General features: G+C 37.6%; 1 protein-coding gene across 9 annotated transcripts in view; it reads right to left on the reverse strand.

Moving 5' to 3' along the window:
- Positions 1-25,250, reverse strand: part of AFF3 (ALF transcription elongation factor 3) — a 575,522-nt gene that overhangs the window by 189,421 nt on the left and 360,851 nt on the right. For all 9 annotated transcript variants that reach the window (XM_058684423.1, XM_058684426.1, XM_058684420.1 and 6 more), the window contains one exon: positions 14,464-14,544. In XM_058684423.1, coding sequence (XP_058540406.1) covers positions 14,464-14,544 — 81 coding nt within the window. The remainder of the gene's footprint in view (positions 1-14,463; positions 14,545-25,250) is intronic.

Here is a 25,250-nt window from a genome sequence, read left to right on the forward strand (position 1 = left end):
ATATTGGTGACGGAAAGATTACTACAGATTTCCACTTACCTGAAACGGTGGAAAGTCAGTACTCCATAGTATTTTGAGTTTAGTTACTGTTTAGGTAAACAGTGATTGAATCTCATTTTATTTGCATTAAAGTGGAATACTAAATTTTGTTTTGGGAATTCACATCCTTCTTCCTTGCAAAATTCCCATTTAGTACGAAATATAAGGAGAGTTACGAAAGAATGAATTAATTGAGATGGTAGGAATGTAAAAGAATAAGCACAGCATATAAAATCCAGTGGAACTTCTTTATAATTTTAGTGCATGGGACAAAAACTGAGTGAAATGGAATTCACTTCTATTATATAGTTTAAAATATTTTACTAGAAGTTTGCTCCATGAATATGTTTGTCATGGGACAGGAGATGTCCTTTAATGTGACTTGTTGCATATTCAAACCCATGTGATGTTTTAAAAAGGAATCCACTGGAACAGTACAAAACCAGCCAGACTATTGGGTGGGGGCTGGGTGGGAAAGTCAGGAGCGGAAGGGATTCCCACTCTGCTAGGCTGACTGAATCACACACAGATGCTTTTAATATCAATGTTGGTTATAATGAGCTATTCATCTGCAGAAAAAGAAGCTCAACTCTTAACCTGAGATTCAGGTTTTGGAAACAGTGTATTAAAATGAAATACACTGCTGGTCCTGAACTGATGGGCTAAAGTATAATCCTCATAAATAAATGATTTGGCCCTACTTTGGATAGTTGGTACTAAGAAGATGTCCACAGTTAAATCCTTCAAATGGACTGGTATGTTTTCCATATTTTCTAATTAATTTAGAGTTTATATCTGAACATAAATTAATGTTAGCTTTGATATGTGAAAAGTACTTTGAGTTCTATGTAATCGACTCCTCTGAGCCATGGGTAGATTTTGACATACTGAAGGTGTCTTGTACTAGAGAGGTAAATACTCACTCACCATCAAATAGACAAACATGGTAACTGAGATAGTTTTCAGCATTAAGTTTATTCTTAAAAGAAAAAGTAGGAATTTTTGTAAGACTCTTTGCTGACACTCTTGGGAAATAGCTCATTTTATTTCCGGGTACATGTTAGATACCCTAAGCATCAGATGATGACTACAGACCATAGACTCTGAGCAGAGAACCAAAAATAAACTCACAGATAACCTGAATTATAATTACATACCGCAAGAGCATATATTTCAGAGATCATGAACTCTGAATTTTACCTAAAACATTTGTGTAATTAATGATGATTATTGTTTCTATTTTGTGTGGGTAGTGAAGAAAGGTAGAAAATGATTAAAGTAATTGGTGAGAAAAAATCACCACAAAAGTCTGCCCTTCTGGAAAGAAGGAAACTTCTGGAGATGCACAATAAAATAAAGGCTTGTCCTAATATGTAATGTCATGTTCGTAACTGAGGTCTTCTGGGTGGTGCACTGAACCAACAAATACTAGCTTGAAAATACTGGCTCTAATCCCAGTGTTTCTTGACCATGCCACTCTGTGGGTACGAATGATGTCCCATTGTCATCCTCACCGACATTGGGCTAGCATGTAGCCAGTTGGCTGGTGGAGGGTGTGAGTTACCTTATGAGCCTTCTCTCAAGATTAGGTCCCGAGGACACTGTCCTCATTTTGATTAGGTCTCTGCTGGCCAACAACAGGACCTGTGGCTGCTGCTTCTTGAAGGAATCCTGCCCTGCCTAGGTAGCTGCAAAACCCTGCGGCTACCACAGATTGTACAGATCCTTCATCCTTCACTAAGCCAGAGCCAGACTGGATTCAGAGTAGAGGGAAACAAAGCCCCTCCCTCCCAAAGGCCCAGGCACTTATATCCTTCCCATGTTATACTTCCTGCCACCCCACCCAGACACCCATACACCCATACACCTATAGCTTCTGTCTCAAAGGCCTTCTCTCTCTCTCTACTCTTTCTCAAAGGCTCTTACTAAGTTTTCCATAAGTAGCTTAGGGAGTTGCTAACCCCATCTGTGCATTTTTATTTTAGACTCCTCTGGGAGCACTCTACAAGGGCTGCAAGGTTCTGTCAGGCACCTTAAGAGTTATAGAGTGAGTGCACCAAATCCCTGCCTACAGGGCCTGGGTGTCTGGTGAGTTAGTAGTGGAGATGATGTGTATACAAAATATTATAACCTAGGGCTGAAAGGGATGTCATGACTGCTCTGCAAGAGTGCTTCAAGCCTTTGCAGGCTTTCCTTGTCCTTGGGGATGCATGTCCTGCCATTTTCTGTTTTCTGCTTGGTAAACTTCATTCTTTCTTCAAGGCTCAGAATAAAAAAGCTCAAGAGTTACGTGCTCTTTGAAATCTTCCTGAATCTCAGAAGGACTTATCTGCTTTATGTTTTCACTGTACTGTGTCATACTGCCACTACAGAAATGATCTTTTCAACTATGACTCTTTAAAAAAAAAAAAAGACAAGTTCAGCTTTATTAAGGTACAAATTGGATGACATAAATTGCACATATTTGAAGTGTACAACTTGATAGTAAATATCATCAAAAGAATGCTACTATTATTACTGTCTTGACCCAAGGGTGGCTTTATCTTATTAAGGAGCATTTACTTACTTAAAGAAACAAACAAAAGTAATATCTATTCATTAAAGAAAATTCAGAAAAGGAGTAAAGTATTAAAAAAAAAGTTGCCTGCAATCCTGTAACAGGACATTGGTAAGGTTAATTGAATGCTTCTGGTTTGCCAGTGTCATTCATCAAGTGTGCATCATTCTGACACTTGCACAAAGGGGAGAGCTTCTTCTGGTTACTTACAAGGGTATCTACAGATGGAATTTATTCTTCTCTGTCTCTGAGTCCTGAATTCCCAACATCTAAAGTATCATTTGGTATTGGGAATCCTAAACCTTCTTTACATGTGGTGTTTATCTGGAAAGTAAAGTTTGTATAAATCATTTTGCTGGAGATGGAAATAACCAAGCACCCTGGTATCTGAGAAAGCCCTTCAATGAAGCACTGTAATAAAGACTATATTTCATCAGATGTAACATGCCATCAAAACTGTAGGAGGCTACATTCCCTCATGTATTACTATGAAAGAAAATTACTGCCAAGTAATTGTAAGACATCATCAACTATAAAACAAATCCTGATTTTAGGGAACTTAAAATCTAAAAAAAATATCTACCTGAGATCAATAAAACACAGAAGTTCTTAAGCCATGTAGCTTAAGGAGGATCCTTATACTGTGAGATACTACTTAAAAATGGCTTTTGGGGACCATTTGAGGACTGCTCCACTCATATCTCTCCTTGCTTGTCTATCAATCAATCATTAGAATTATAAAAGGCAAGAAATAGAACTATATCTTCTCTTATTTTCAGACCCACACATAAAGCTAGTCACTACAGGAAAAAGAATTACCTGATTTGGGATCTCCTGTCACTCCCACCCATCACTTTCTTCTCATTCTTTTCAGTAAACTCAGAAGAGTTGAAATAATGTAATTTATAATTAATTTAAATGTTTGTTTCAAGGTAACTCTAAATATGGAGTATTAGTCCAAACATGTTGTGGTAAACCTTAAAGCATGCTAGGAACCACAAGAGGGACATAGAAAATGAACTTTGGAACTTTAAAGCCCTTTCCTTCATACTTGCTGGCTTCATTCTCCTTCAAGGGTACAAAAGAGCAATAGGATTATCATTTCTAAGATGATTCTAGAATCCTTATGTATAATGCTTTACACACTGATCAGTAAGAATAGTTCCAGACCATGTTTGAACCCACCAAAGTCAGCATCCATTGCCACAGATGTTTGTGAAATATCATTAAAATTTGCACATATGCCTTCTGAGAATGGAAAAGGTGCTACAACTTTAAGTCCTTTACTTGCATTTCAAAATTTAGGAGACTGCTACAGAAATGAAGAGAAAAGGGCAAATTAAATTTTTTTCCCTGGGTTTAAATACCTGATAATGGCAAACCGTTTTTTGTTTTTTGTTTTTTTTTTAACCGACTTCAATTACTTTTGAGATTTAAAGAATGAAACAAACATGTCTGGTAGTTTTTGTCTAGGGAACTATAACACCAAATTAAGTCTTCAGAGAACAGAAAAAATATATCCAAGTTCATTATCAATGGACTTTACTATACATTATGTCCTTCAATACCCAGAGAAATTGGGGAAATTCTCGGAAGTATTTAGCTAATTAATTTAGTGGTACTGGTTACTCAATGCCCAGTTAAAAAGATTTTCTTCGTGAGGTCAAATCACCCCTTCAATCTTAATGAGGGCTTACTTTTGTTATTTATTAGTCATTTTGGAGATTTTGCCCCTCAAATTCCATAAATAATTCTTGCTCCTGCACACTAGCAATAGTGATAATCTCAAACATTAATAATCTAATTAATGAACTGCAAGCCCCAGTTGTCAAAATGCTAATTAGTTGAGATACAGGTTAAGAGAGATACACTGTGTGTGTGAAAATTAGCAACAGTCTTTGTAGTAGGCATAGTGGGCTCCTTCAAAGGAGCCTGTATCCTATTTCCTGGACCCTGTGAATATGCTGCTGCTTATGACAAAAGGAATTCACAGATATGATTAAATTAACAATTTTGAGATAGGAGATTATCCTGGGTTATCTAAGTAGACCCAATATAATTACAAGGGCCTTTATAATAGAGGGAAGGAGGAAAGAGAGTCAGAGAAGGAGACGTGACAAGGAAGTCAGAGGTCAGAATGATGAGGGCAATGAGCTAAGTCACAAGGGCAGCTTGTAGAAACTGAGAACGGCAAGAAAACAAAGTCTTGCTTAGAGCATTCAGAAGGAATGCAGTCCACCAACACCTTGATTTTAGCTCAGACTTCTGACTTCCAGAGTTGTAAGATCATAAATTTGTGTAGTCTTAAGTCACTAAGTTTGTGGTAATTTGTTAACAGCAGAAATAGGACACTAATCCAATCTTATTTCATCTGTACAAGATAAGTTAATAGTACTTATCATAAGCTTTTTGAAAGAGAAGTATTATTAAAATTATGCAATGTTCTTACACTTTGTAAAATGACTTATTCTTTCTTTCTCGGGCAAGGCAAAAAGATCTAGGGTAACATAACTCCACCAAAGTCCTATGAAAGTCCTAAATGACACACAATTAGTTTTTGTTTTGTTTTGTTTTGAGAGAGTGAGAGAGAGAGTGAGCGAGCACCCACGCAGGGGGTGAGAGGAGCAGAGAGAAAATCTTAAGCAGGCTCCAAGCCCAGCAGGAGCCTGGCACAGGGCTCAATCTAATGGACCATGAGATCATGACCTGAGCTGAAATCAAGAGTCAGATGTTTAACCAACTGAGCCACCCAGGCACCCCTAAATAACACACATTTTAAAATTTAAATTTGAAATTCTGTGCCCTAGCTGATATTTAATAAGTATCTTTTTGGGTAGAAGATAAGATTCTTATAACTTAATTTCTGCCTTGAAAAGTAATTTTTTTGTACTAATGAGATAAGGGCTCAATTTTACCATGGGAAGTAGGTTACTACTTAAACTTAACCATGTACATTCAACAAAACAAATTTCTACAATTCTTTTGGAAAAGTCACAACCAAATGTGCCTTGGTATGTGTGCTCAATTACACCAGAAATTGTACTTAAACCATGGATATGTTTAGGTAATAAAAATGCTTATTTGATTGTACTGTGGGTCAAGCTATTATTTTGGCAGGATTATATACAAAAATTATAAGGATTTTGCATGGTATTTTGTGTGGGAGGATGCCACTGAGAAATTCTGAATGCAAGAGGGACATGCAGGTTCTGGTTAAAGATGGTGACATAGGAAGATCTTGACCTTACCTCCTCCTGCAGACACACTGAGTCCACAGATATATATGGAATAAGTTTCTCTAAAAAAAAAAAAAACAAACTTGATCCTGGTCACAGGGGACTGTAATAATAGATGTCACCCAGAGAGCAGCTCATAGCCCTGTCTGATGCCCTGATTTCTGTGACTGCTGCCAGGGCACATCTCTACATTGCCTGGTTGGGGTGGCCAGTTGGGCTTAAACTCACAGGTTCCACAGGCTGTAACCAATGGAGAAGAGTTCAAAGGACACAGCAAGAAGCAACAGGCCTAGAAGCTCAGTCTTTCTGTAAAGGAGGCCTAGTAGCTAATGATCATGGCTATGGCCTCCAGGGCAGGCTACTAATTAAACATGCATCTAGGAGCTGACTGCAATCCTTTCCAGCTATTTCAGAGGGTGGGTGCTATCTTTGCACTCATCCTGACTGTGTTCTAGAATGCCATGTCTCTTGGAGGGGAGCTTCACATGTGTTTGGTTACTGGTGTTTAGAGCAGATGCCCAGGGGATGCCTCTTGATCACCTGGATCTGGTGGCCTGAGGAGCTTGTGTTCCTGGGTCCCATAGGACTGTGGCAATCAGAGGAAGGTTCTCAGCAGGCTACCACATCCAGGGCACTGCACAGAGAGTAGACTGAGGCACAGCCTCTTGCCCCCAGTCTTTCTGCGAAGGAAGCCACTTTGTTTGTCTTGGAGCTCCAGACTGAGAGGCAGGCTTTTGGAATGACACATATTTCAGTGGCTTATGGAACTGCTGTCAAGGAACATATGCTGTGGAAACCATCTTTGCATTCTCCTTCTGGCTTGCCCTAGCTTGCTGGTATCTCCCAGAATACAGTCCCTTGGAGCCCAAATTTTTGCTTTTGCTGCCCAGGGAACACTTCCAGATTGCCTGGCTCTGGGGGTCAGGCAGTGCTTACGCCTGTGATCCCTCAGGATTGTATAAGTTTGCATCCTTTAAAAGCTGCTGCCTGAGGGTCTGGTTTGTAGTCAGCTTGAATCTAGGTGCTGTGATCCTTTCCTTTGGGACATTGACATGTTTTGGCACATCCTCAACTACTGGGGGCTGTTAAAAATATAATAGGCTCTTGGACAAGCACAGAGGTTTGAGAGATGACCAAGATCTGGACAGGGCTGAATAAAAAGGTTCATTTGCTACATGGGGCCACTCCTTCAAGACTGGCTGAAGTGGTTGTTAGACCTACTATATAGAAACCAGCACAGAGAATCAAGCAAAATGAAGAGAGAGAGGAATGTGTTCCAAATGAAAGCAAAACTTCAGAAACAAAAACCTTAATGAAAGAGATAATTTACCTGATAAAAAGTTCGAAGAAATGGTCATAATAATGCTTACTGAACTGGTGAGAAGAATGGATGAACATAGTGAGAATTTCAACAAAGAGATGTAAAATATAAGAAGGTACAAAACAGAAGTCACAGAGGTGAAGAATGCAATGATGAACTGAAAAATACACGTAAGAAAGGACCAGTCTACTCAAAGACAAGGCAATGGAACTCACCAAACAAAGGAGCAAAAAGAGAAAAAAAAAAGGAATGAAATAAGATAGTTTAAGGGACATATAGGACAACAGACTAACATTTGCATTACAGGGCTCCCAGAAGGAAGAGAAAAAGAGAAACAGACAAAAACCTTATTTGAAGAAATAATGGCTGAAAATTTCCCTACCTTGGAGAAAGAAACAGAAATCCAGATCCAGGAATACCAGACAGTTCCAAAAAGATGAATCCAAAGAGACCCACACCAAGGCACATTAGGATTACAATGTCAAAAATTAAAGACAAAAAGAGAATATTAAAAGCAGTAAGAGCAGCAACTTGTTATACACAAGGGAACTCCCATAAGAGTTTCAGCACAAACTCTTCAGGTCAGAAGGGAGTGGCAGGATATATGTAAAGTACTGGAAGAAAAAAATCTTCTAACCAAGAATACTCGACCCAGCAAAGTTATCATTAAGAATTGAAGGAGAGGAGAGATCAAGAGTTTTCTAGACAAGGAAAAACTAAAGGAGTTCATCATACTAACCAGCCTTGCAAGAGATAATGCTGAAGGAACATCATGAAACTGAAAAGAAGTGGTCTAATTAATAACAAGAAAACATCTGAAAGAGTAAATCTTACTGGAAAAGTAAATATATAGTTAAGGTAGTGGATTAATTATTATAAAGGTAGAATGATGGTTAAAAGATAGAAGTGGTAAAAATAGCCATGATTACAATAATTAGTTAGGGGATACACAAGACAAAAACATGTGAAGTGTGACACCAAAACTAAAACATGGCAGGGAGAGAATAAAAATGTTCAGCTTTAATGTGATCAAAGTTAAGTTGTTATCAATTTAAAATAGACTGTTATGGATATAAATTGTTATATGTAAGCCTCATGGTAATCATAAAGCAAAAACCTATAGTAAATACAGAAAAGATACAGGAATACAAGCATACCACTAAAGAAAGTCATCACACCACCAAGGAAGAGGGTGAGAGAAGGAGAAAACAGAAAGGAACTACAAAAACAGCTAGGCAACAATTAACAAAATGACAGTATCAGTACTTACTTCAAATGTAAATGAATTAAATTCTCCAATCTAAAGACACAGAGTGGCTGAATGGATTAAAAAGCAAGACTCAAAAAAGTATTGTTGAGGCTACTGTGTGGAGAATAGGCTGTGTATTAGAGGCTAGGGTAAATGGTTGGAGAATTGTAAGAGTCCAAACTAGATGTGATCATGGCTCAGAACAAAGTGGTAGGTAGAGCAAGTATGGAAACAGGAAGACTAGTTAGGGAGTTATTGCAATAATTAATGCAATAGGTGAGAGAGTGTAGACCGGAGGTAGCTGTGATGATAGGGGAAGGATTTAGATTCAAGATATATATCTTCAAAGTAGAGTAGATATGATTTAATTATGGGTTGGATGTGTGGTACGAGAGAAAGAGGAGTCAAGGATGGTGTACTGAGTTGAATAGCATCCTCCAAAAGCTCATGTCCACTCAGAATCTGTACATTTGACTTCATGTGGATATAGGGTTCTCACAGGTAAAATCAAGGACACACTAGATTAGGGTGGGCCCTAAATCTAATGACTGCAGTCCTTATAACAGAAGGGAGATTGAGACATAGACACACAGAGAGGGAAGACAGCCATGTGACTGTCGAGGCAGAAATGAAAGTGATGTAGCTACAAGCCAAAGAATATGGCAGACTTCTGACAGTCATCAGAAGCTGGGAAGAGGCAAGGAAGGATTCTTCCCTAGAACCTTCAGAATGAGCAAGGCCCTGCTGACACCTGATTTCACACTTCCAGCCTCCAGAACTCTGAGGAAATAAATTTCTTTTACTTTAAGCCGCTCACTTTGTGTATTTTGTTACAGGTGTCTTAGAAAACAAATACAGATGACTCTAAGGTTTTTGGCTTGAGCCAGCTGCAAAAATGGAGAAATCACTTACTGAGAAGCACTGGGATCAAAGGTTTGGGGGGGGGGGGATTGAGAGCTCAGTTTTTAATAAATCAAGCTTAAGCTATTTGTTAGGTATCTAAGCGAAGATGTTGTGTAAGTTCGTACAAATACAAGTATGGAGTTTGGGGCACAGAGAAAGGTCTAGAGAAATAAATTTACAAGTCATACGCTTGGCATGGAGAGTATTTAAAGCAACAGGCCTAGACGATATTATTGAAGGAACGATCAAACAAAGAGAAGTGTAAGGATTGAAGCTAAGTGCAGAAAAGGACTATCAGAGACTTTAGGTCAAGTCTGGACTAAAAACCTGCTAAAAAATACACTCTAGCAAAATAATAAGCAAATGTTAAAAAAAAAAAAAGACTTGAGACACAAGAAACAATGACCAATTAAGGACCAATTAAGGAGCTAACAAATAATTGTTAAGGTGTAATGCTGGAAAATGGTTCTAATAATGACAATTTGAAATACGGTAATCTCAAACTGAGAAATGATGGTGAGGGAAGACCAAACTAAAATTAATTGTTTTATATTTGGGGGTAGAATATGGATATAAGTTAATTGTAGGTGTTGATAAAAATAAGTTTAAATAGGTTAATGTATTAAACATTAAAAGGCAATTACTAGAAACACAGGATATTATGTATATGTTTGAAAACCCTAAAGGAGGAAAAAAAGGAACAAAGAAAGATTAACCAAAGAAGAGGTAGAAAATTTGAAAAAGCCAATAGGCATACAAGAAAATGAAAATATAATTCGAGATCTACTTTTAAAAGAAAATTATGTACAGTATGTCTTACGGTTGAGTTACTTCACGCCTTTAAGGAGGGGGAAACTGGCATGTTATTTAAACTGTCCCAGAATACAGAAAAAGGTAGAAAGCTAAAGAATTCATTATAGAAGGCAGTTATATTCCTGATGTCAAAACTGAACAAACATACACAAAAAGATAACTAGACCAAGATCACTTATGAACACAGGAGTAAAATTCCTAAATTAAATATTGGCATATTGAATCCAAGAGTGTATCAAATGAACAATACACCATAGTCAAGGAAACTAATAATAGGAATATACAGGTGATTAAAAAAATTAGAGAATCTATTAATGTAATTTTCTATATTAGCAGATTAAAGAAAAAAATTATGAACATCTCAATAAATACTGAATAAATTTCAACTAAATTCAAACTTGTTCTATTCATATATACTCTGGAAAACAGATCAGCAATTGCTAGGGATTGGGGTACAGGAGGTGTTGACTAGAGAGTATCAAGGGGGAGTTTTGGGTGGCGATGAAACGCTTCTGTACCTTGAGTGTGGTGGTCTCAAGAGCATACGTGTTTTTCAAAACCTGCAGGATACTAAAAAAGAGTAAATTTGCTACTTGCGAATTGTACCTTAAGTTTTAAACATGAAAAAAAATTAAATGTTCAGAAAGCTAGAAATAGAAGGAAGCTACCTCAGCTGGACCTATAATACGCAATTCTTATACTCACTGTTAACAATTATACTCAACGATTAGAATAATCCTTATTAATGTCATGAATATGACAAAAAAATGTATAGACTCCAGCCGACACAATAAGAAGGATAAAATGGAACGCATTTGTTCTTTGCAAAACTCTTAACAGCTTTTTATTTCATGTAAAGCCCCAAATCTTTTAGTGGCCCTACTGTCCCAGCATAATGTGACTGCATTTACCTCACTGTGTCACTTACTGTTCCTTGCCTGGGTTGCTCTGCCCTGACCCCAGTGGCCCTGTGGTCCCTCCAGCATGCAGGCACTTTCACCTCCATCTGCCCAGAACTCCCTTCCTCGACTTGTCTGTGTGACTCACTCCTTCTCTTCCTTCAGCTCAAGTGTCACCTCCTTAGGATGGTCTTTCTTAAGCTCTCTATTTAATATTCATCCACCCCCATTCACCATCAGCATCCATTATCTTCCTTCCACTATACATCATAATCTAACATGTTATGTATTTTACTGCTACATATTCTGTTTCTCCCCACTTGGAAAATATAAGTCTACCAAAAAAAAAAAAATCTAGCAGAATGAAAAGGAGTTCAGTAAACAGATATATATATATATATAATCCAGTAGCATTCCTTTTCAATTCTCTTGAATAGATACCCAGGAGTGGAATTGCTGGATCATATGATAACCTGATGTTAAACTTTTGAGGAGCTATTAAAGTGTCTTTCAAAGAGGCTGCTTCTTTTTAGATCCTACCAGCAATTGATAACAGTTTCAGTTTCTCAATACTCTTGCCAACACTGATTATTGTTTGTTTGCCTTTGATTTTAGCCATTTAATAGGCTGTTAATTTTTTTTATTTTTTATTTATTTTTAAGAGCGAGAGAGACAGAGTGTGAGCAGGGGAGGGGCAGAGAGAGAGGGAGACACAGAATCCGAAGCAGGCTCCAAGCTCTGAGCTGTTAGCACAGAGCCTGTGAGATCATGACGGGAGCCGAAGCTGGATGCTCAACTGACTGAGCCACCCAGGTGTCCCGTAGCTCTTAGTTTTTTTTAATGTTTTATTTATTTTTGAGACAGAGAGAGAGAGAGAGAGAGAGAGAGAGCGAGCGAGCAAGCAGGCCAGGGGCAGAGAGAGGGGGACAGAGGATCTAAATTGGGCTCTGCGCTGACAGCAGTGACCCCGATGTGGGGCTTGAACTCGCAAACTGCGAAATCATGATGTGAGCCAAAGTCAGACAGTCAACCAACTGAGCCACCAAGGTGCCCCTGATTTTAGCCATTTAAGTAGACACGAAAGAGTATCTCCCATGGTTCTGATTTGTATCTCTAATGATTAACAGTAGCAATAGTGTCTTTTCATATACTTAATCAGGCATTTGTAGATCTTCTTGGGAGAAATGGCTATTTAAATCCTTTGCCCATTCTTAAAATGAGTTATCTTTTTATTGGTGGGTTGTAAGAGTTCTTTACATATTGTGTCACTACCTGTTTCAGTAAATAAAATTTTATTTGAACATAGCCACATTCATTCATTTAGGTATTGTCTGCAAAGCCTAAACTGTTTACAATGTTATCCTTTACAGAAAAAGCTTGTCAACCTCTGATTTAAAAATAAGTTATTGGGAAAGAATTAAAGAAATATGCTGAAAAACAAAAACAAAAACAAATGGACAGTCCTGAAACAAATTCAATTGTTGACATAGGTGGCATTTCAAGCCAGTGGTGGGGGTAGGGGGACATGGACTAATTAGTTGATAGTGTAACAATGATTTCCTAACCACTGAAAAGAAGAAAGCTAGAATCCTATGTTATACCATCCACAAAAACTTTTTTTTTTTAAATTTTTTTTTTTTTCAACGTTTATTTTATTTTTTGGGACAGAGAGAGACAGAGCATGAAGGGGGGAGGGACAGAGAGAGAGGGAGACACAGAATCGGAAACAGGCTCCAGGCTCTGAGCCATCAGCCCAGAGCCTGACGCGGGGCTCGAACTCACAGACCGTGAGATCGTGACCTGGCTGAAGTCGGACGCTTAACCGACTGCGCCACCCAGGCGCCCCCACAAAAACTTTTTTAAAATCCAAAAATGAAACTATAAAAAATGAGAATAAAATAGAGAACACTGTTAGAATGTTGGAGCAGGAAATAATTTTTCTCTGACATAAAAATTAAACACTTTACTAGTATAAAAGGTACATAAATAAGGTTGTAAGAAAATAGTTGCATCATATATAACAGACAAATGAATAAGATATAAGGAGTTCCTGTAAATCATTTTTTAAAATTGGTAATGGATACAAATGGGCAATTTGTAAAGGAAAAACAGTCAATGCTCAAACTCCAAAGTAATCGGAGAAATGCAAATTAAAACAATGGGATATCAGTTTTTCACCCACACTACAGACACAATGATATAAAACCAGATAATGTTAAACGTTGGCAAGATGCATAAAAAAGTACTATTGAAATACAGTCAAAGCTAAATATGGTTTCTCATGTTTCCAGCACCCAATTCCTATTCTAGATATCTGTACTAGAGATATTTAATAAGAGATATACAAGAGACATTACAAAAAATGTTGGTTGTGCTAGTGCTTGTGATAACAACAAACCATAAACAATTTCAATATCCATCAAAAGGAGCTTGACCAAATAAACTACAGTTCATATGACAAAAGATTGTGCTGCTATTAAATAATGAAGAACATTTCCATGTATTTACTTGGAAAGATCTCCAAATACACTTTGTTAAGGGTAATGAAAGTCAGCTCTTAGAATGGAATTTACCACTGTGATAATTATAATGAAATGTTATTTTAATAATTCACTGTAAAAAGTTGCAATGTTGGTATTTAGCAATGATATGCATTCAAGGTATCTGAAAAACTCTTAGAAGAAATGTTTGTAGAACTATACCACTTAAGAGTTTTTTAAAACTGCATATGCACATATATGTATATAATGCACAACGAAGATGGCTAAAAGGGTATACACCAAACTCTTGAGAGTAAACTCTGGGTAGGGAAATAAAATCTGGATGAGGGTATTGGACACTTTTATATTTTGCTTCTACTTGCATAATTTTATATTTATGAATATGTAGTTAAGTGTTAGTTGTATGGTGAAGAATAGAACATAAAACCTATTAGACTCACATGTAATTTAAATAGATACATTGTGGCTGATTTTTTGAGTGTGCGCTTGTCCTTAGAAAATATGGAAATTTGTCTTTTAAAGTCCTAGAAAATATTTTAAGGTTTATAAAAGATCCCCAAGAGCAATGATATACTACATGTCTTCAATTCTAAGACATTGATTTTAAGATACATCATCAATTTAATAATAGCTTTTCAGGAGAAAAAAAAGACACAATCACACTGAATGTATAAAATGATTGTAAGATGCATTTCAATTTCACAAATGTTTTTAGATAAAATGACAATTATAATATGCATCACATTTTGCAGAAAGTATGGAAGTCAAAGCTTAATTTTCTCCTTTTGATGAATAAATACATGCTTGCAAATTGTTGAAAATCAAAGCCATATGCCTCTGGCAGGAATATTTACAGAGGAAAAAACAACCAAGGGAAAATCCACTATCCACTAAAAATCTCTGTGTGAGTAAAGCATATTCCTCCTGAGTGTTGCAAGATCTCACCTTATTTGGAAATGGAAATTTGCTTGGTTCCACTTTGCCAGGTGCTTGAACAGCAGAAAGTGGTGGGAGCCAGGTCATCTCCTAAAGAGAGGGAAAAAACACAGCTTTGTAATACAGAGATTATTTAAAGTCAGTAGCATATAAAACAGCTATATGAGCCTGCCTTAATACATGGAAGGGACAGGAATGAACAAGAGATGAATAAAGAATGAAAGGGATTTTTTAAAAAAGGATGTGAGACCCACTTTCATGATTTCTTTTCCTAATTTTACCAATTCTTGGTTCCATGGCTATCCCCATGCTCCCTTTATATCTTAAAAAGATCTGCAAGGCTGTCCTATTTTTTACTTCATTTAAGCTCCTGAGTAAAGGGACAACCCAGTAGTAAAAGCTCTATGGAAAATGCTGTACAAAGGGGGCTGCTTCTCTTGGACTTGATCCCACAAAATTTCACAGGGTGTTTCTGAAGGAATGTACAAAGTACTTCTGACTTTAGGGTCATTATTAGAGGACTTTTTTATTTTGTTCAAAACTAATATTAGTATGAGTTTTCAATAAGCCCCACATATCACTTTGGTCTTCATAAAAATTTCCTTCATGGAGAAGTAAAAAAACATATCACATGTATGAAATAGAGAGAGAAGTAAGTATCTTGCCATTTTTATAACACAGTATTAAGAATACAACTTCAGCTCAACGCACAGTCCTCTGTGGTATGTGTTTTGACACACACGTACACTGCACTGTGTGAGAGAGAATGGTTGTTTATTCACTTATAGTTTTCTCCTCCAGTTCCACCTCCTGGAAGGGATCTGCAGTCACTAAGTGATTGTACAATTAAATTCAATCAATTTCTGATCACCAGGACACTTACTCGGTGTTTACAAGTAGGGTTTTAACCCGTTTTTTTTTTTTTCCTTCCACCTTCAGACCCAAGCAAGCATAGAAACAGTAGTTGATCTGTTTTAAGCAAAGTGAGAAATTCTTTTTAGTTGAAGACATTTTCTCACCTCGCTTGGGAAAAAGGGATTCTGTCAGGTTTTTCAAGTCAAAGACATTCTTAAGGATGGTCTTGTGCGTTTTTGTTTTGTTTTGTTTTGTTTTGGTAACTCTCCTCCTTCAATACCTTAGATAGTGCAGACCTACACTGGGAGCAGACAGAGTCAAACCCACCCGGGGAAGTATTTATTGACCTTATTAACATCTCTCACCCACCCTAACACCTGTTCTGTAGATGGGTTAAGCTCATATGCATTTGAGATGTCCCTTCTCCATTGTGCTGTTACCAAGGTGTTTCCAGTGGAAAGCAAAGGAAGATCCAGTGACCCTCTATGTCCCTCTCTCCTCTTAACTCTGCTCCCCAAGTCTTGGCCAGTTCTATCCTGTATCTATCCATGTTGTCTCTTTTGAGGTTGTTATGCAGGAATGCTGAGTTAGTGTCAAGGAACAGAGTGGGTGCTCAGTATATTTTTGGATGAAGGCCAAATTGGGACAGTATCTCTGCAATATCTCTACCATACTAATCACACCTTCACTACTTTTAACCTGAATTACTTTAATAGCTTCTTCACTGGTTCTTTCTTTTGCTATTATTAATCCTTCTGCTACATTCCTGCCAACTTAATTTTTCTAGACTACAGATCCAGATGAAGAGCTTCACTCCTCCAAAATTTTCACATCCCACTATATACATAACAATATGATGACGACCATGGCCACAATGACTCCTGTTGTGCTTTACAGTTTTCACAGTATTTCCACACAAGATTTTAAATTTACACTCAACCTTTAATTATTACTAATTATTATTACATCCATATTGCTCAAAGAGATTAACTGATTTGCCCAAGTTCACTCAATTCATAAATGCCACAGCTGAAATTTGCACATATATCTCATACCTCCAGCCCACTATTTGTCTTTCACTTCACTGCATTTGCTCTTAAAGACCTCATCCTAGTATTCAAGACCTTCTACAACAAAGTCTGTTTTCCGCCTTGTGCCTTTTTATTAATCTACACGCACAGTACGTATAAGAAAAACTACATCTCTGTTTTCATTGACACTATACTTTTGTGTGTGAATGTCCTGCCCTCATATGCACTTTGGATTTCTATCCATCCACTAAAGCTCATCTTAAACATCATCTATGTCTTGAGGCCTTTGCTGATTCCCCTTCCATTCCAAGATTATACGACGGTTCCCTTCTCATGCTCCTCCAAAAGTATTTGTTATTCTCTCTCGTAGTACCTGTTAGATTCTTTTTTGTCTTACAGTTTTATGAGTACATACCTCAATCTGCACACAACCATTTCTCCCTCTTTCCCCTTCCATTCCTTCCTCCAAAGTAGAACAGAAATCATACTTAGGAATCTCAATATGTTTCAATAACATTCAGATCTATTAAACATAATCCTGTAAAGAAGGACTGAAAATTTCTTCAGAGAGGGATACTGCCAACATGTCTTTGTGTAGACTGAAGCACATTATAAATACTAAACACTCAAAATTAACTCACTGAATTGAACTGAACACCCATATTTCAATGCAAAACTGCTCACTAACTTTATTTTAATTCTAACTATTTCTATGTAATTTTTCTACCTAATGAGTTCTGCTAAATATATGAAGGAATGATAAACGGGTTGCTTAAAACATTTAAATCTTTAGAATTTCCAAAAAAAATAAGAATTTTTTACACAAACTATTTAAATATATACTTTAAAAATCAATGTGCGATGATTTTTTAAAAGATTGATCATTTATTATGTAAAAATTCTCCATTAGGGTTAGATGGGAAAATTAAGAACAAATAGATTATTCCTATTTCCTCTTCTGTCACACTAGCTCAGTGAGCTTAGGTAAGTGACATCTTGAGTAAATTGTAGTGATTTTAAAACCACAGACTTAGGAATCAATCAAATCTCAGCTTGTAGTATTTTAGAACCAGAGGAAATAGAGATGTTAACAATCTCATGGTTTAATCATGAAGATTAAATGAGATAATACATATAAGGAGCATAGCATGTTCCTTTATGTTTAGTCACTCAATAAAAGACAGTACTGATTAACATCAAACTGAGTTTCAGAATTCTGGGTCTCTAAACTGAGAAACAGAATTTCTCTCTGAGCTTTAGATATTGGGATACTGAGATGAGAGAATACATGGGAAAGTGTTTTGATAAAAGAATGAAGTATTATGCAAATGTAACCTGCAATTAAGCTAGCAATTATTAACACAAACTATAGAGTACTAAAACAGAAAGTTATTTAAAGCAATTACCATGATTCCTAAGAAAGAATCATAATAATGATTCTTTACACTGTCCCTAAGTTTTCTCATGGGAACAGAGCCTTGACATAATAATAATGAGATTTGTTTTTTTTTTAAGCGTTTAATTTATACCTGTTTCTAGTAGTTTAAAGTGTAAACAAAGGTAAGATTTTTGATAACTTCTAAAATTTCACTTAGTTTGTCTCACAAAATATTCTTCACAGGAAAAGATTCCTACCCATTGCAAGGTCATCAGTCCCATGCCACTGTGCCCATTGTCCCCCACCCCCACTCATGCTCTTGACTTCCTCTCCTCAACCATCCCATCATCACAGTGGCTATCCTGTAGCCACTTACTGGATCACAGAAGTAATGTAAGGCCAATTACTCCAGAGTTTAGGTAGTTGCTTTCTGAACTTCTAATGTCCCTTGCCACTTCTTTGTCTGCCTTCCTTCCTTTTTGATTTTCTTGCCACCTAGGAATGAGGTCACACCCTATTCCTCAACACTGAGAGGGCCTCAGTTTTGAGCTTAGGTTCCTTAGCCAACTGGTAGGATTAAGAATAAGACATATCTGTCTTAACACAGCCTCACTAGTCCCATCTCTCCAAGCAGATGTCTAGTTACCCAAAGGATATATTTCAGGGTGTCTTCTTATTTCTTATATAGGCTTAAAATGCCAAGTCTCTTTATAGTAAATACACTCACTTTTCTGCTAAATGAAGTAACAGATGGTTCAATGATAACGGTATAGAATACTGCATTTCATTAACTGTCCAACTTTTTTTTTCTTTCCTCCTTATACTGGTTTTCTGAAGGCCATGGGGCATACAGGCCAGTGTCCATTTTCACATCTATTTTACTGTAAGATTGACCTTGAGTCCCAAGAGTCCAGAGCTTAAAGGTGAGCAGACTTTCATGTGCTCATTTTGCACAACCCTCTCCCTCCATGCAGCTCCCCACTTACTCTGGTGTCACCTTCATCAGCCTGTCCTAGGACAAATGGTCAGAGGCTTAGGGCATCCATTCATTAAGCAGTGTAGCTCTTTGTTATTCAAGGCAGTTGAATTTTAGCCTGAAATCTTAGTGTTCAAAATATACAGTATAAAGATCCGCAAAGTATAGTTAGTTTGCAAACAGAGGAAACCAGAAAATTTTTGAACAACATTTAAATTTCCCTATTAAAATCAGCAAATAGAGAAATACTTTCCCTGGTCTCTCTCCTTGCCTACTGTCTCCCCACTACAATCTATCCTGATCACTGTCACCCAAGTGTTTTATTTAAAATAGTTACTATGCTACACTTGCTCAAAAGCTTCCAGTGACTCTGGTCCAAGCATTCAAGATGCTCTGTCATATGGTGCCATCAAGAAACACTGCAGTGTTACTGCTTGTTACTTTTCTGTACGGTCCTCCCCACAAGCCAGATGGGTTTACTTCTTGTCCTGCCCTAGGTTTTCCTATCTTGACATTTTTTTGCTTTTCCTTTCATGTTTTCCCAACTTCATTTATCTCTTCATTCTTTCTCATCCCTCGTCTCTTTATGAAGGTCACTGACCAGCGTGATCCTTAGCGAGAGCCACACCCTCCACCTCTCCATTACTGTGATCTGTGTTCCCTACTTAACATTTCCATGCTACCTGGGGCTGTGACTTTACCTTTCATGTGTTACCACTATCAGATTATGAATTTATAACCCTTGTTAGATTAGAGTAAAACCTCGGTTTATGGGCATAATTCATTCCAAAAACATGCTTGTAATCCAAATCATTTGTACATCAAAGTGAATTTCAAGAACCGGTGGCTCAGTTGTGACCATGTGATGTTTGGCATCACATACACATATTGCAAGACATCGCTCATTTATCAAGTTAAAATTTACTAGAAATGTTCACTCATCTTGTGGAACACTCCCAGAACACGTTACTCACAGTCCAAGGTTTTCCTGTATAACTTGTTTGAGGGAAGAGATTATGTCTTTTAAACTCTCTTACAGCTCTCTGGAGGCCTAGCACAATGGATAAAGTAACAGGAATTCATTTAATTTCCCTGGGATTCTCTTTTCTCTCCTTCTAGAATGATAGCACCAATAAGCTATACTTGTCCTACCAAACACATATGATGGTTGCCAGGATTGAGAGCAACTGAATATCTTCTTTCTCTTTCAGCAATGTTTCAACATCTGCTGCCAACTCAGAGGTCTGCTAAAATGGGGTGTCTACCTCCACAGGCCTGGCAGATGACCATAGCTAACTCCAGCATTCTTTGTGCTCAGAAACTCACTCTTCTCAAAATAAAACACTGGTTTAATTCCATCACTTGGGAACAAAAATACAAACTGCCAAAGTCGACTTTTATGTATGGCGGTGGCTGCTGCAGATCAGAGCACTATTTTGTTTTCAGTTTCACACAAATTATTTGTGTTATGACACTCTTATCAGATAAGTGCTTCCAACAACAGAAAAGTGTAATAAAAATTACATATCCTTTAAATGCGGGTAGCTAACAAGAGTACTGTATCTGGTGAAGGGAAACACTCTGGAAGGCCCATACCTGGGATTCAGAGCAGCAGCTCTTGAGTAAGAAAAACTGGGGGAAGCACACAAATCCTTCCCTAATGGGGCTAGAGAGTATATTCTAATTGTCAATCCATCCTTGGACTTTAAATAGACTTCAAGGTCAAACTCGAAGGCTGGGTAGATTTTGGCTCTGAACAAGCAGGCTAAAGTTTTACCCTAAATCAACAAAAATTCAAGAACATCCTCATTTTGTTACTATAGTAAAAGACCTATGGTATGAAAAATAATAGTAAATATAATGTATTCATGTCCATTAAGAATAACAACAATCATTATCTTGATTGTTGTAGTATCTTGAAACACTACTCATGGAAACCTTTTAGAAAAATAGTAGCTGCTGAAAAAGGAAAGTACTTTCTTCTATTTTTTTTACAGTATAGCTTAGGCTGCTAAAATTGTAACTAAGCAAATAACCAATAAAAATGTATAATTGTAGCATTACCAAAAATCATAGTGAAATCTTGTTTCTTCATATTGAAAACCCAGGAATATGTTCAATTTGGACTAAAACTGGCCTGAGAAGGGGATTCCCAGGAGCTGTATTTTCTGGTCTTATACATGTCTCCTGGAGAGAAGAATCTCAGATTTGGAACACCAACTAATCTAAGCCAGAGCCTTTTAATTTAAGGCTATCCCCATGTTCTCAATGAGGTTAATCATCAATGGATAAAATGGAGGATGAACCACGTAGGTCAAGATTAATAGCATCAATTTGAGAAACAGTTTTCAATTCAGCTTTCACAGATTGAGAAAGACAAGGAGAACACCTGTGTTAGAAAACAGTATGACCCTATGGGCCTATGCGGGGAAGGCAAGCACTGGGGACTGAAAAATACAAAAGCCTTCAACCTGGAAATTTCAAGGGTGTCTTAGGTGGGTGCATCACACTTGCTCCTTGGGCCATCAGATTTTCAGTTCTCTGATACCACACTGTGTCTGGCCTTTCATTATTTCCTTCACATGTAAAGAGTGTGATTTCTTGTAAGGAAATCCATCCTGTGCACTAGAGACCCACATCTCAGCTCCCTGACTTCAGCATCCCTGTAAACTCTGGACTCTCCAATAAGGATTAGAGGATAGCTTAAGGATAAGAGCACTGACTGAAGTCAAAATACAGCTGCCATTCCAAAAATTTATTTCATGCTAGATCCCTTCATTTTAGACTTTTCTGAAGATTTCTTGTTCTAGATGCAGTTTTGTTGTTTTCCAGTTTCTTTGGGGGCAGGAAGATGGATGTGACTTGTTTTATTGTCTTGTCCCTCTGTGTTAAGAGCATTGTTTTACCTATTTCCCAGGGACTTTCTGGAAAAATAAGAACCATACAATTCCATAATTCATTTTTAGATTCACCTGGCTTTCAACATTCATTTTTTTCCTCCGGGCTTAAAAATATTATAATTTCTATTCTTTAATTGTGGGTTGTTTCTAGAACTAAACATTGTGTTAAAATGTTAAAAGTAGTAAAATCACTTTGGGTTCTTGGAATTTAAAGAGGGTTTTGATGTTGAGTGTACAGCTGTAGGAACTTAACGACTCTTGTTAAACCCAGGTGACAACTTCACCCCAGAGTTCCTGCTGCAACACACAGACACCTGCTAGTTTCCTGCACTCTTAAAAACCTTGTCCTCCTGTTGAGAAGCATTAATTAGTGTAATTTTAAAAGATGCTTTCAAAAAAAAAAATAAAGCATTCGGCGGGGCAGTAGGAGGATTTCCCACATTCTGAATATGGGACTGGTATTTTCCTGTACCATTTCTTTTTTGAAAAAATTTTTAATGTTTATTTATTTTTGAGAGAGAGACAGACAGAGTGAGAGTGGGTGAGGGGCAGATAAAGAGGGAGACAGAATCTGAAACAGGCTCCAGGCTCTGAGCTGTCAGCATAGAGCCCAATGTGGGGCTTGAAACCACAAACTGTGAAGTCATGACCTGAGCTGAAGTTGGGACATTCAAACGACTGAGCCACCCAGGTGCCCCTTTCCTGTATCAATTCTAAGAATAAGTCATATTAAGTCTAGGTTTATGAGAAATGAACCAAATTCCTAACCAGCTCATAAGAAAGGTCATGTTATTAATGGTGCCACTGTCACCTTACTTCTGCTCTACATAACACCTTTTTTGTGACAGCACAAACAACCAGAAATTAGCCCTCCTACTAGATGTATAGATTGTAATTAATCCTAAAACTAGCTGTGGTTTGCAATAATCAAACTGCTCTTTCATACGTATCTAAGGGTAAAGAAGGTATTATTTGGGACAGAGAGGAAGACTGTGGAGGCCAGGAGGGGGAAGAGGGTGATAATTACATTCTTGGCCATGTTTTCCTCTTACTTATGTTCCTGAACCCCCTTCCACTGACAGATAATCATAAAAGTGCATTCGCCAAAACCCATCTCTCAATTATAGAGAAGTGGAATGGCAGAACAGGTTTGGAGTCAGCATCTGAGAAACCACGTGTCATCTTGTCCCTGCCGTGAACCAGCAGAATGACCTTGGGCAAGTTTGCTTTTCTGATTATTGATGTCCTCATCTGTAAATTGGTGTTAATAACCCTATCTTGTAGGATTACTAAAAGGGTTAGCGACAAACAGAGTGCATAGTGTCTGGCAAAAAGTAGGTGCTCCACAGAAGGTGATTATGGCTGTATCACTACCTTTATAATTAGCGTTGGCAGCTTTTGGCTTAGACTTTGTGAAGAGATGGGGATGGCTATAGGAGAAGGCATTTATGAGTTTGTTTTTTAATCTATTTCACTCCGTTAATTATTTAATATTTAACTGGTTAATTATTCATAGTCAAATAGAAGGCATAATGAAAGTGTGCTTATTAAACAATAATTTGCTTCCCTCACTCCCTTTGCTACTAAAGCACCATGTGCATAAAGAGGGGGGTGCTGTCTCATTGTCTGGTATTTTTCTGAAATGGGACAATTAGTAATAAGTGGAATGCATTCTCTTTCCAAAATTTGGTTTGGGGTTCTTAAGAGATTAGAAGCTTTGTTTTTATGCCTATAGACTACTACTGCAAGTACTGACCTGAGAGCTCTTCTAAAATGATCTGAAGGAGGCAATGGGGAAACGTGAATATAGACACAGAAAGCTACTGGATCATGGTGGTAGGAGTTGACATCAAGGCAGGGCACAGAGCAAGGCAGGCAGGCAGGGTAAGAAGAGAACCAGAGAGCCACTGGGGCTAAGATAAAAGTCCCTGGTACAGTAGGATGTCTGGTTCCCCAGAGGGAAGGCAAGTCTCAGCAGCTGTGCTGCCCTTAGCCCAACCTTGCTGATGGTGCACGCCTTTCTCCCTTTCAAGTCCTTTCCCAGCTAAGTTCCCTTCGAACATGCAGGTTTCTGTCTATTAACTTCACCCAAGTATTTCTTCTCAGTTTGAGGGGTAATTTAGAAATCACTGAGTGGCATTGCCCTAGCTAGCAGGGATATTTCCTCATCTTATGGATGGATGTAAAAGGCAGGATGACTTTAAAAAATACAGGAAATGTCTACTGAAGTATTCCAGATACAGACAGCCAAATCGGGAGGAAGAAGGAAAGCTGGTTAGTTTTGGAGAGACCATCTTTTTTTTTTTTTTTTTTTAAACCATGAGGTTAATATATCCTGAAAAAGGGGAAGCAAAAGATTAAAATACTTTCCACCAGAAGTTCATAGGTCTGCGAGAAAAGAGAAGTTAGGGCCAAAATAAAAACAGAATAATAACTACTTTTCTTAGAAGAAAAGACAACAAAAAAGACTGAGTTAGTATAGCCTGTAAAGAGCTTATCCCTTGGGAAAAGATATTCTGTGAGAACAAAGAAATGAAGATAAAAGACGAAGGCACCAAATTAATGATGTCTAAGGAAGATAAAATCCTGAACTCAGATGCTGTGTCTTGAAAGGGGGAAAGAAAAGACCTTAAGGAAATTAGGAAGCAAAGATGATCTTGCAGATGTCTCCATGGGGAGAAAGTGAGAAGGAAGGTTCAGAATACACAAAAGCAAATGGACAATCTACAAATTTGAGACAGATGTTTCTATTCCTTGATCCTTGCTGACAACACCAGACATAGTTTCCTGTCTTGAGAAGAGGTCTACAATCATGCTGAATAGTTTATGACTAGTTAGACCAATCAATTCAGTTTCTACTAGTGCATCCAGATGTACATTCAACTGAACTCATTTCTAACCATCCACTATGAACCAGGTGCAACACTATGTCCTGGGGATGCAACACAGAATACAACGCATGTGGAATTGTGAGCACCAGTGGGGCAACAAGCAACAAACAGTGAACACTGTAAACACAATACATCCATATTCCTCATGGCTGCTGTTTTTATTTCTTCTGGTTTTGTTTCTCATGGAGCCACCCCAGCCACCAATGTCTATCCTGGCCATAATGGATGCTGGTTGAGGTATCATAGTTCTCATGGTTGTTGCATTGGTCTAATGTGTCTAATTCGTTTGGCAAAAAAGAAGAATAAGTTGCTGTGTCAGACATCCAAGGGGCTACCTTGTGGAAAAAACATTACATGTGGCTTATGGAGACACCCAACATAATTAGAGGCAACTTGTTAAAGCTCTCAGGAAGAGTTTGGTTTCTATAAACTTTCTAACAATTTCTGACAATATTCCACAGGTGCTTTGTGCTAAGTACTGTTTTAGGTGCTGGAGACACAGCTGCAAATATGATCCCCATCCTCACGGATGCTACGTTCTGGCAAAAATGAGATAGACAGTAAACATGTACATAACTTTATATAGCATTATATAACATAACATAATGCAGTTTAAGTTAGTATAATATAATATAATATAATATAATATAATATAATATAATAACCATTAAAACTACTCAGTGGTAAACTAGCCATTTCTTAAAATGGTGATCTGCATATCTTGGAAGCATTTGAGATCATCACAGCGAGAGGTCTCTGGGAGTC

The sequence above is a fragment of the Neofelis nebulosa genome, chromosome 9 (assembly GCF_028018385.1).
Source record: "Neofelis nebulosa isolate mNeoNeb1 chromosome 9, mNeoNeb1.pri, whole genome shotgun sequence".
NCBI classification, from domain to species: Eukaryota; Metazoa; Chordata; class Mammalia; order Carnivora; family Felidae; genus Neofelis; species Neofelis nebulosa.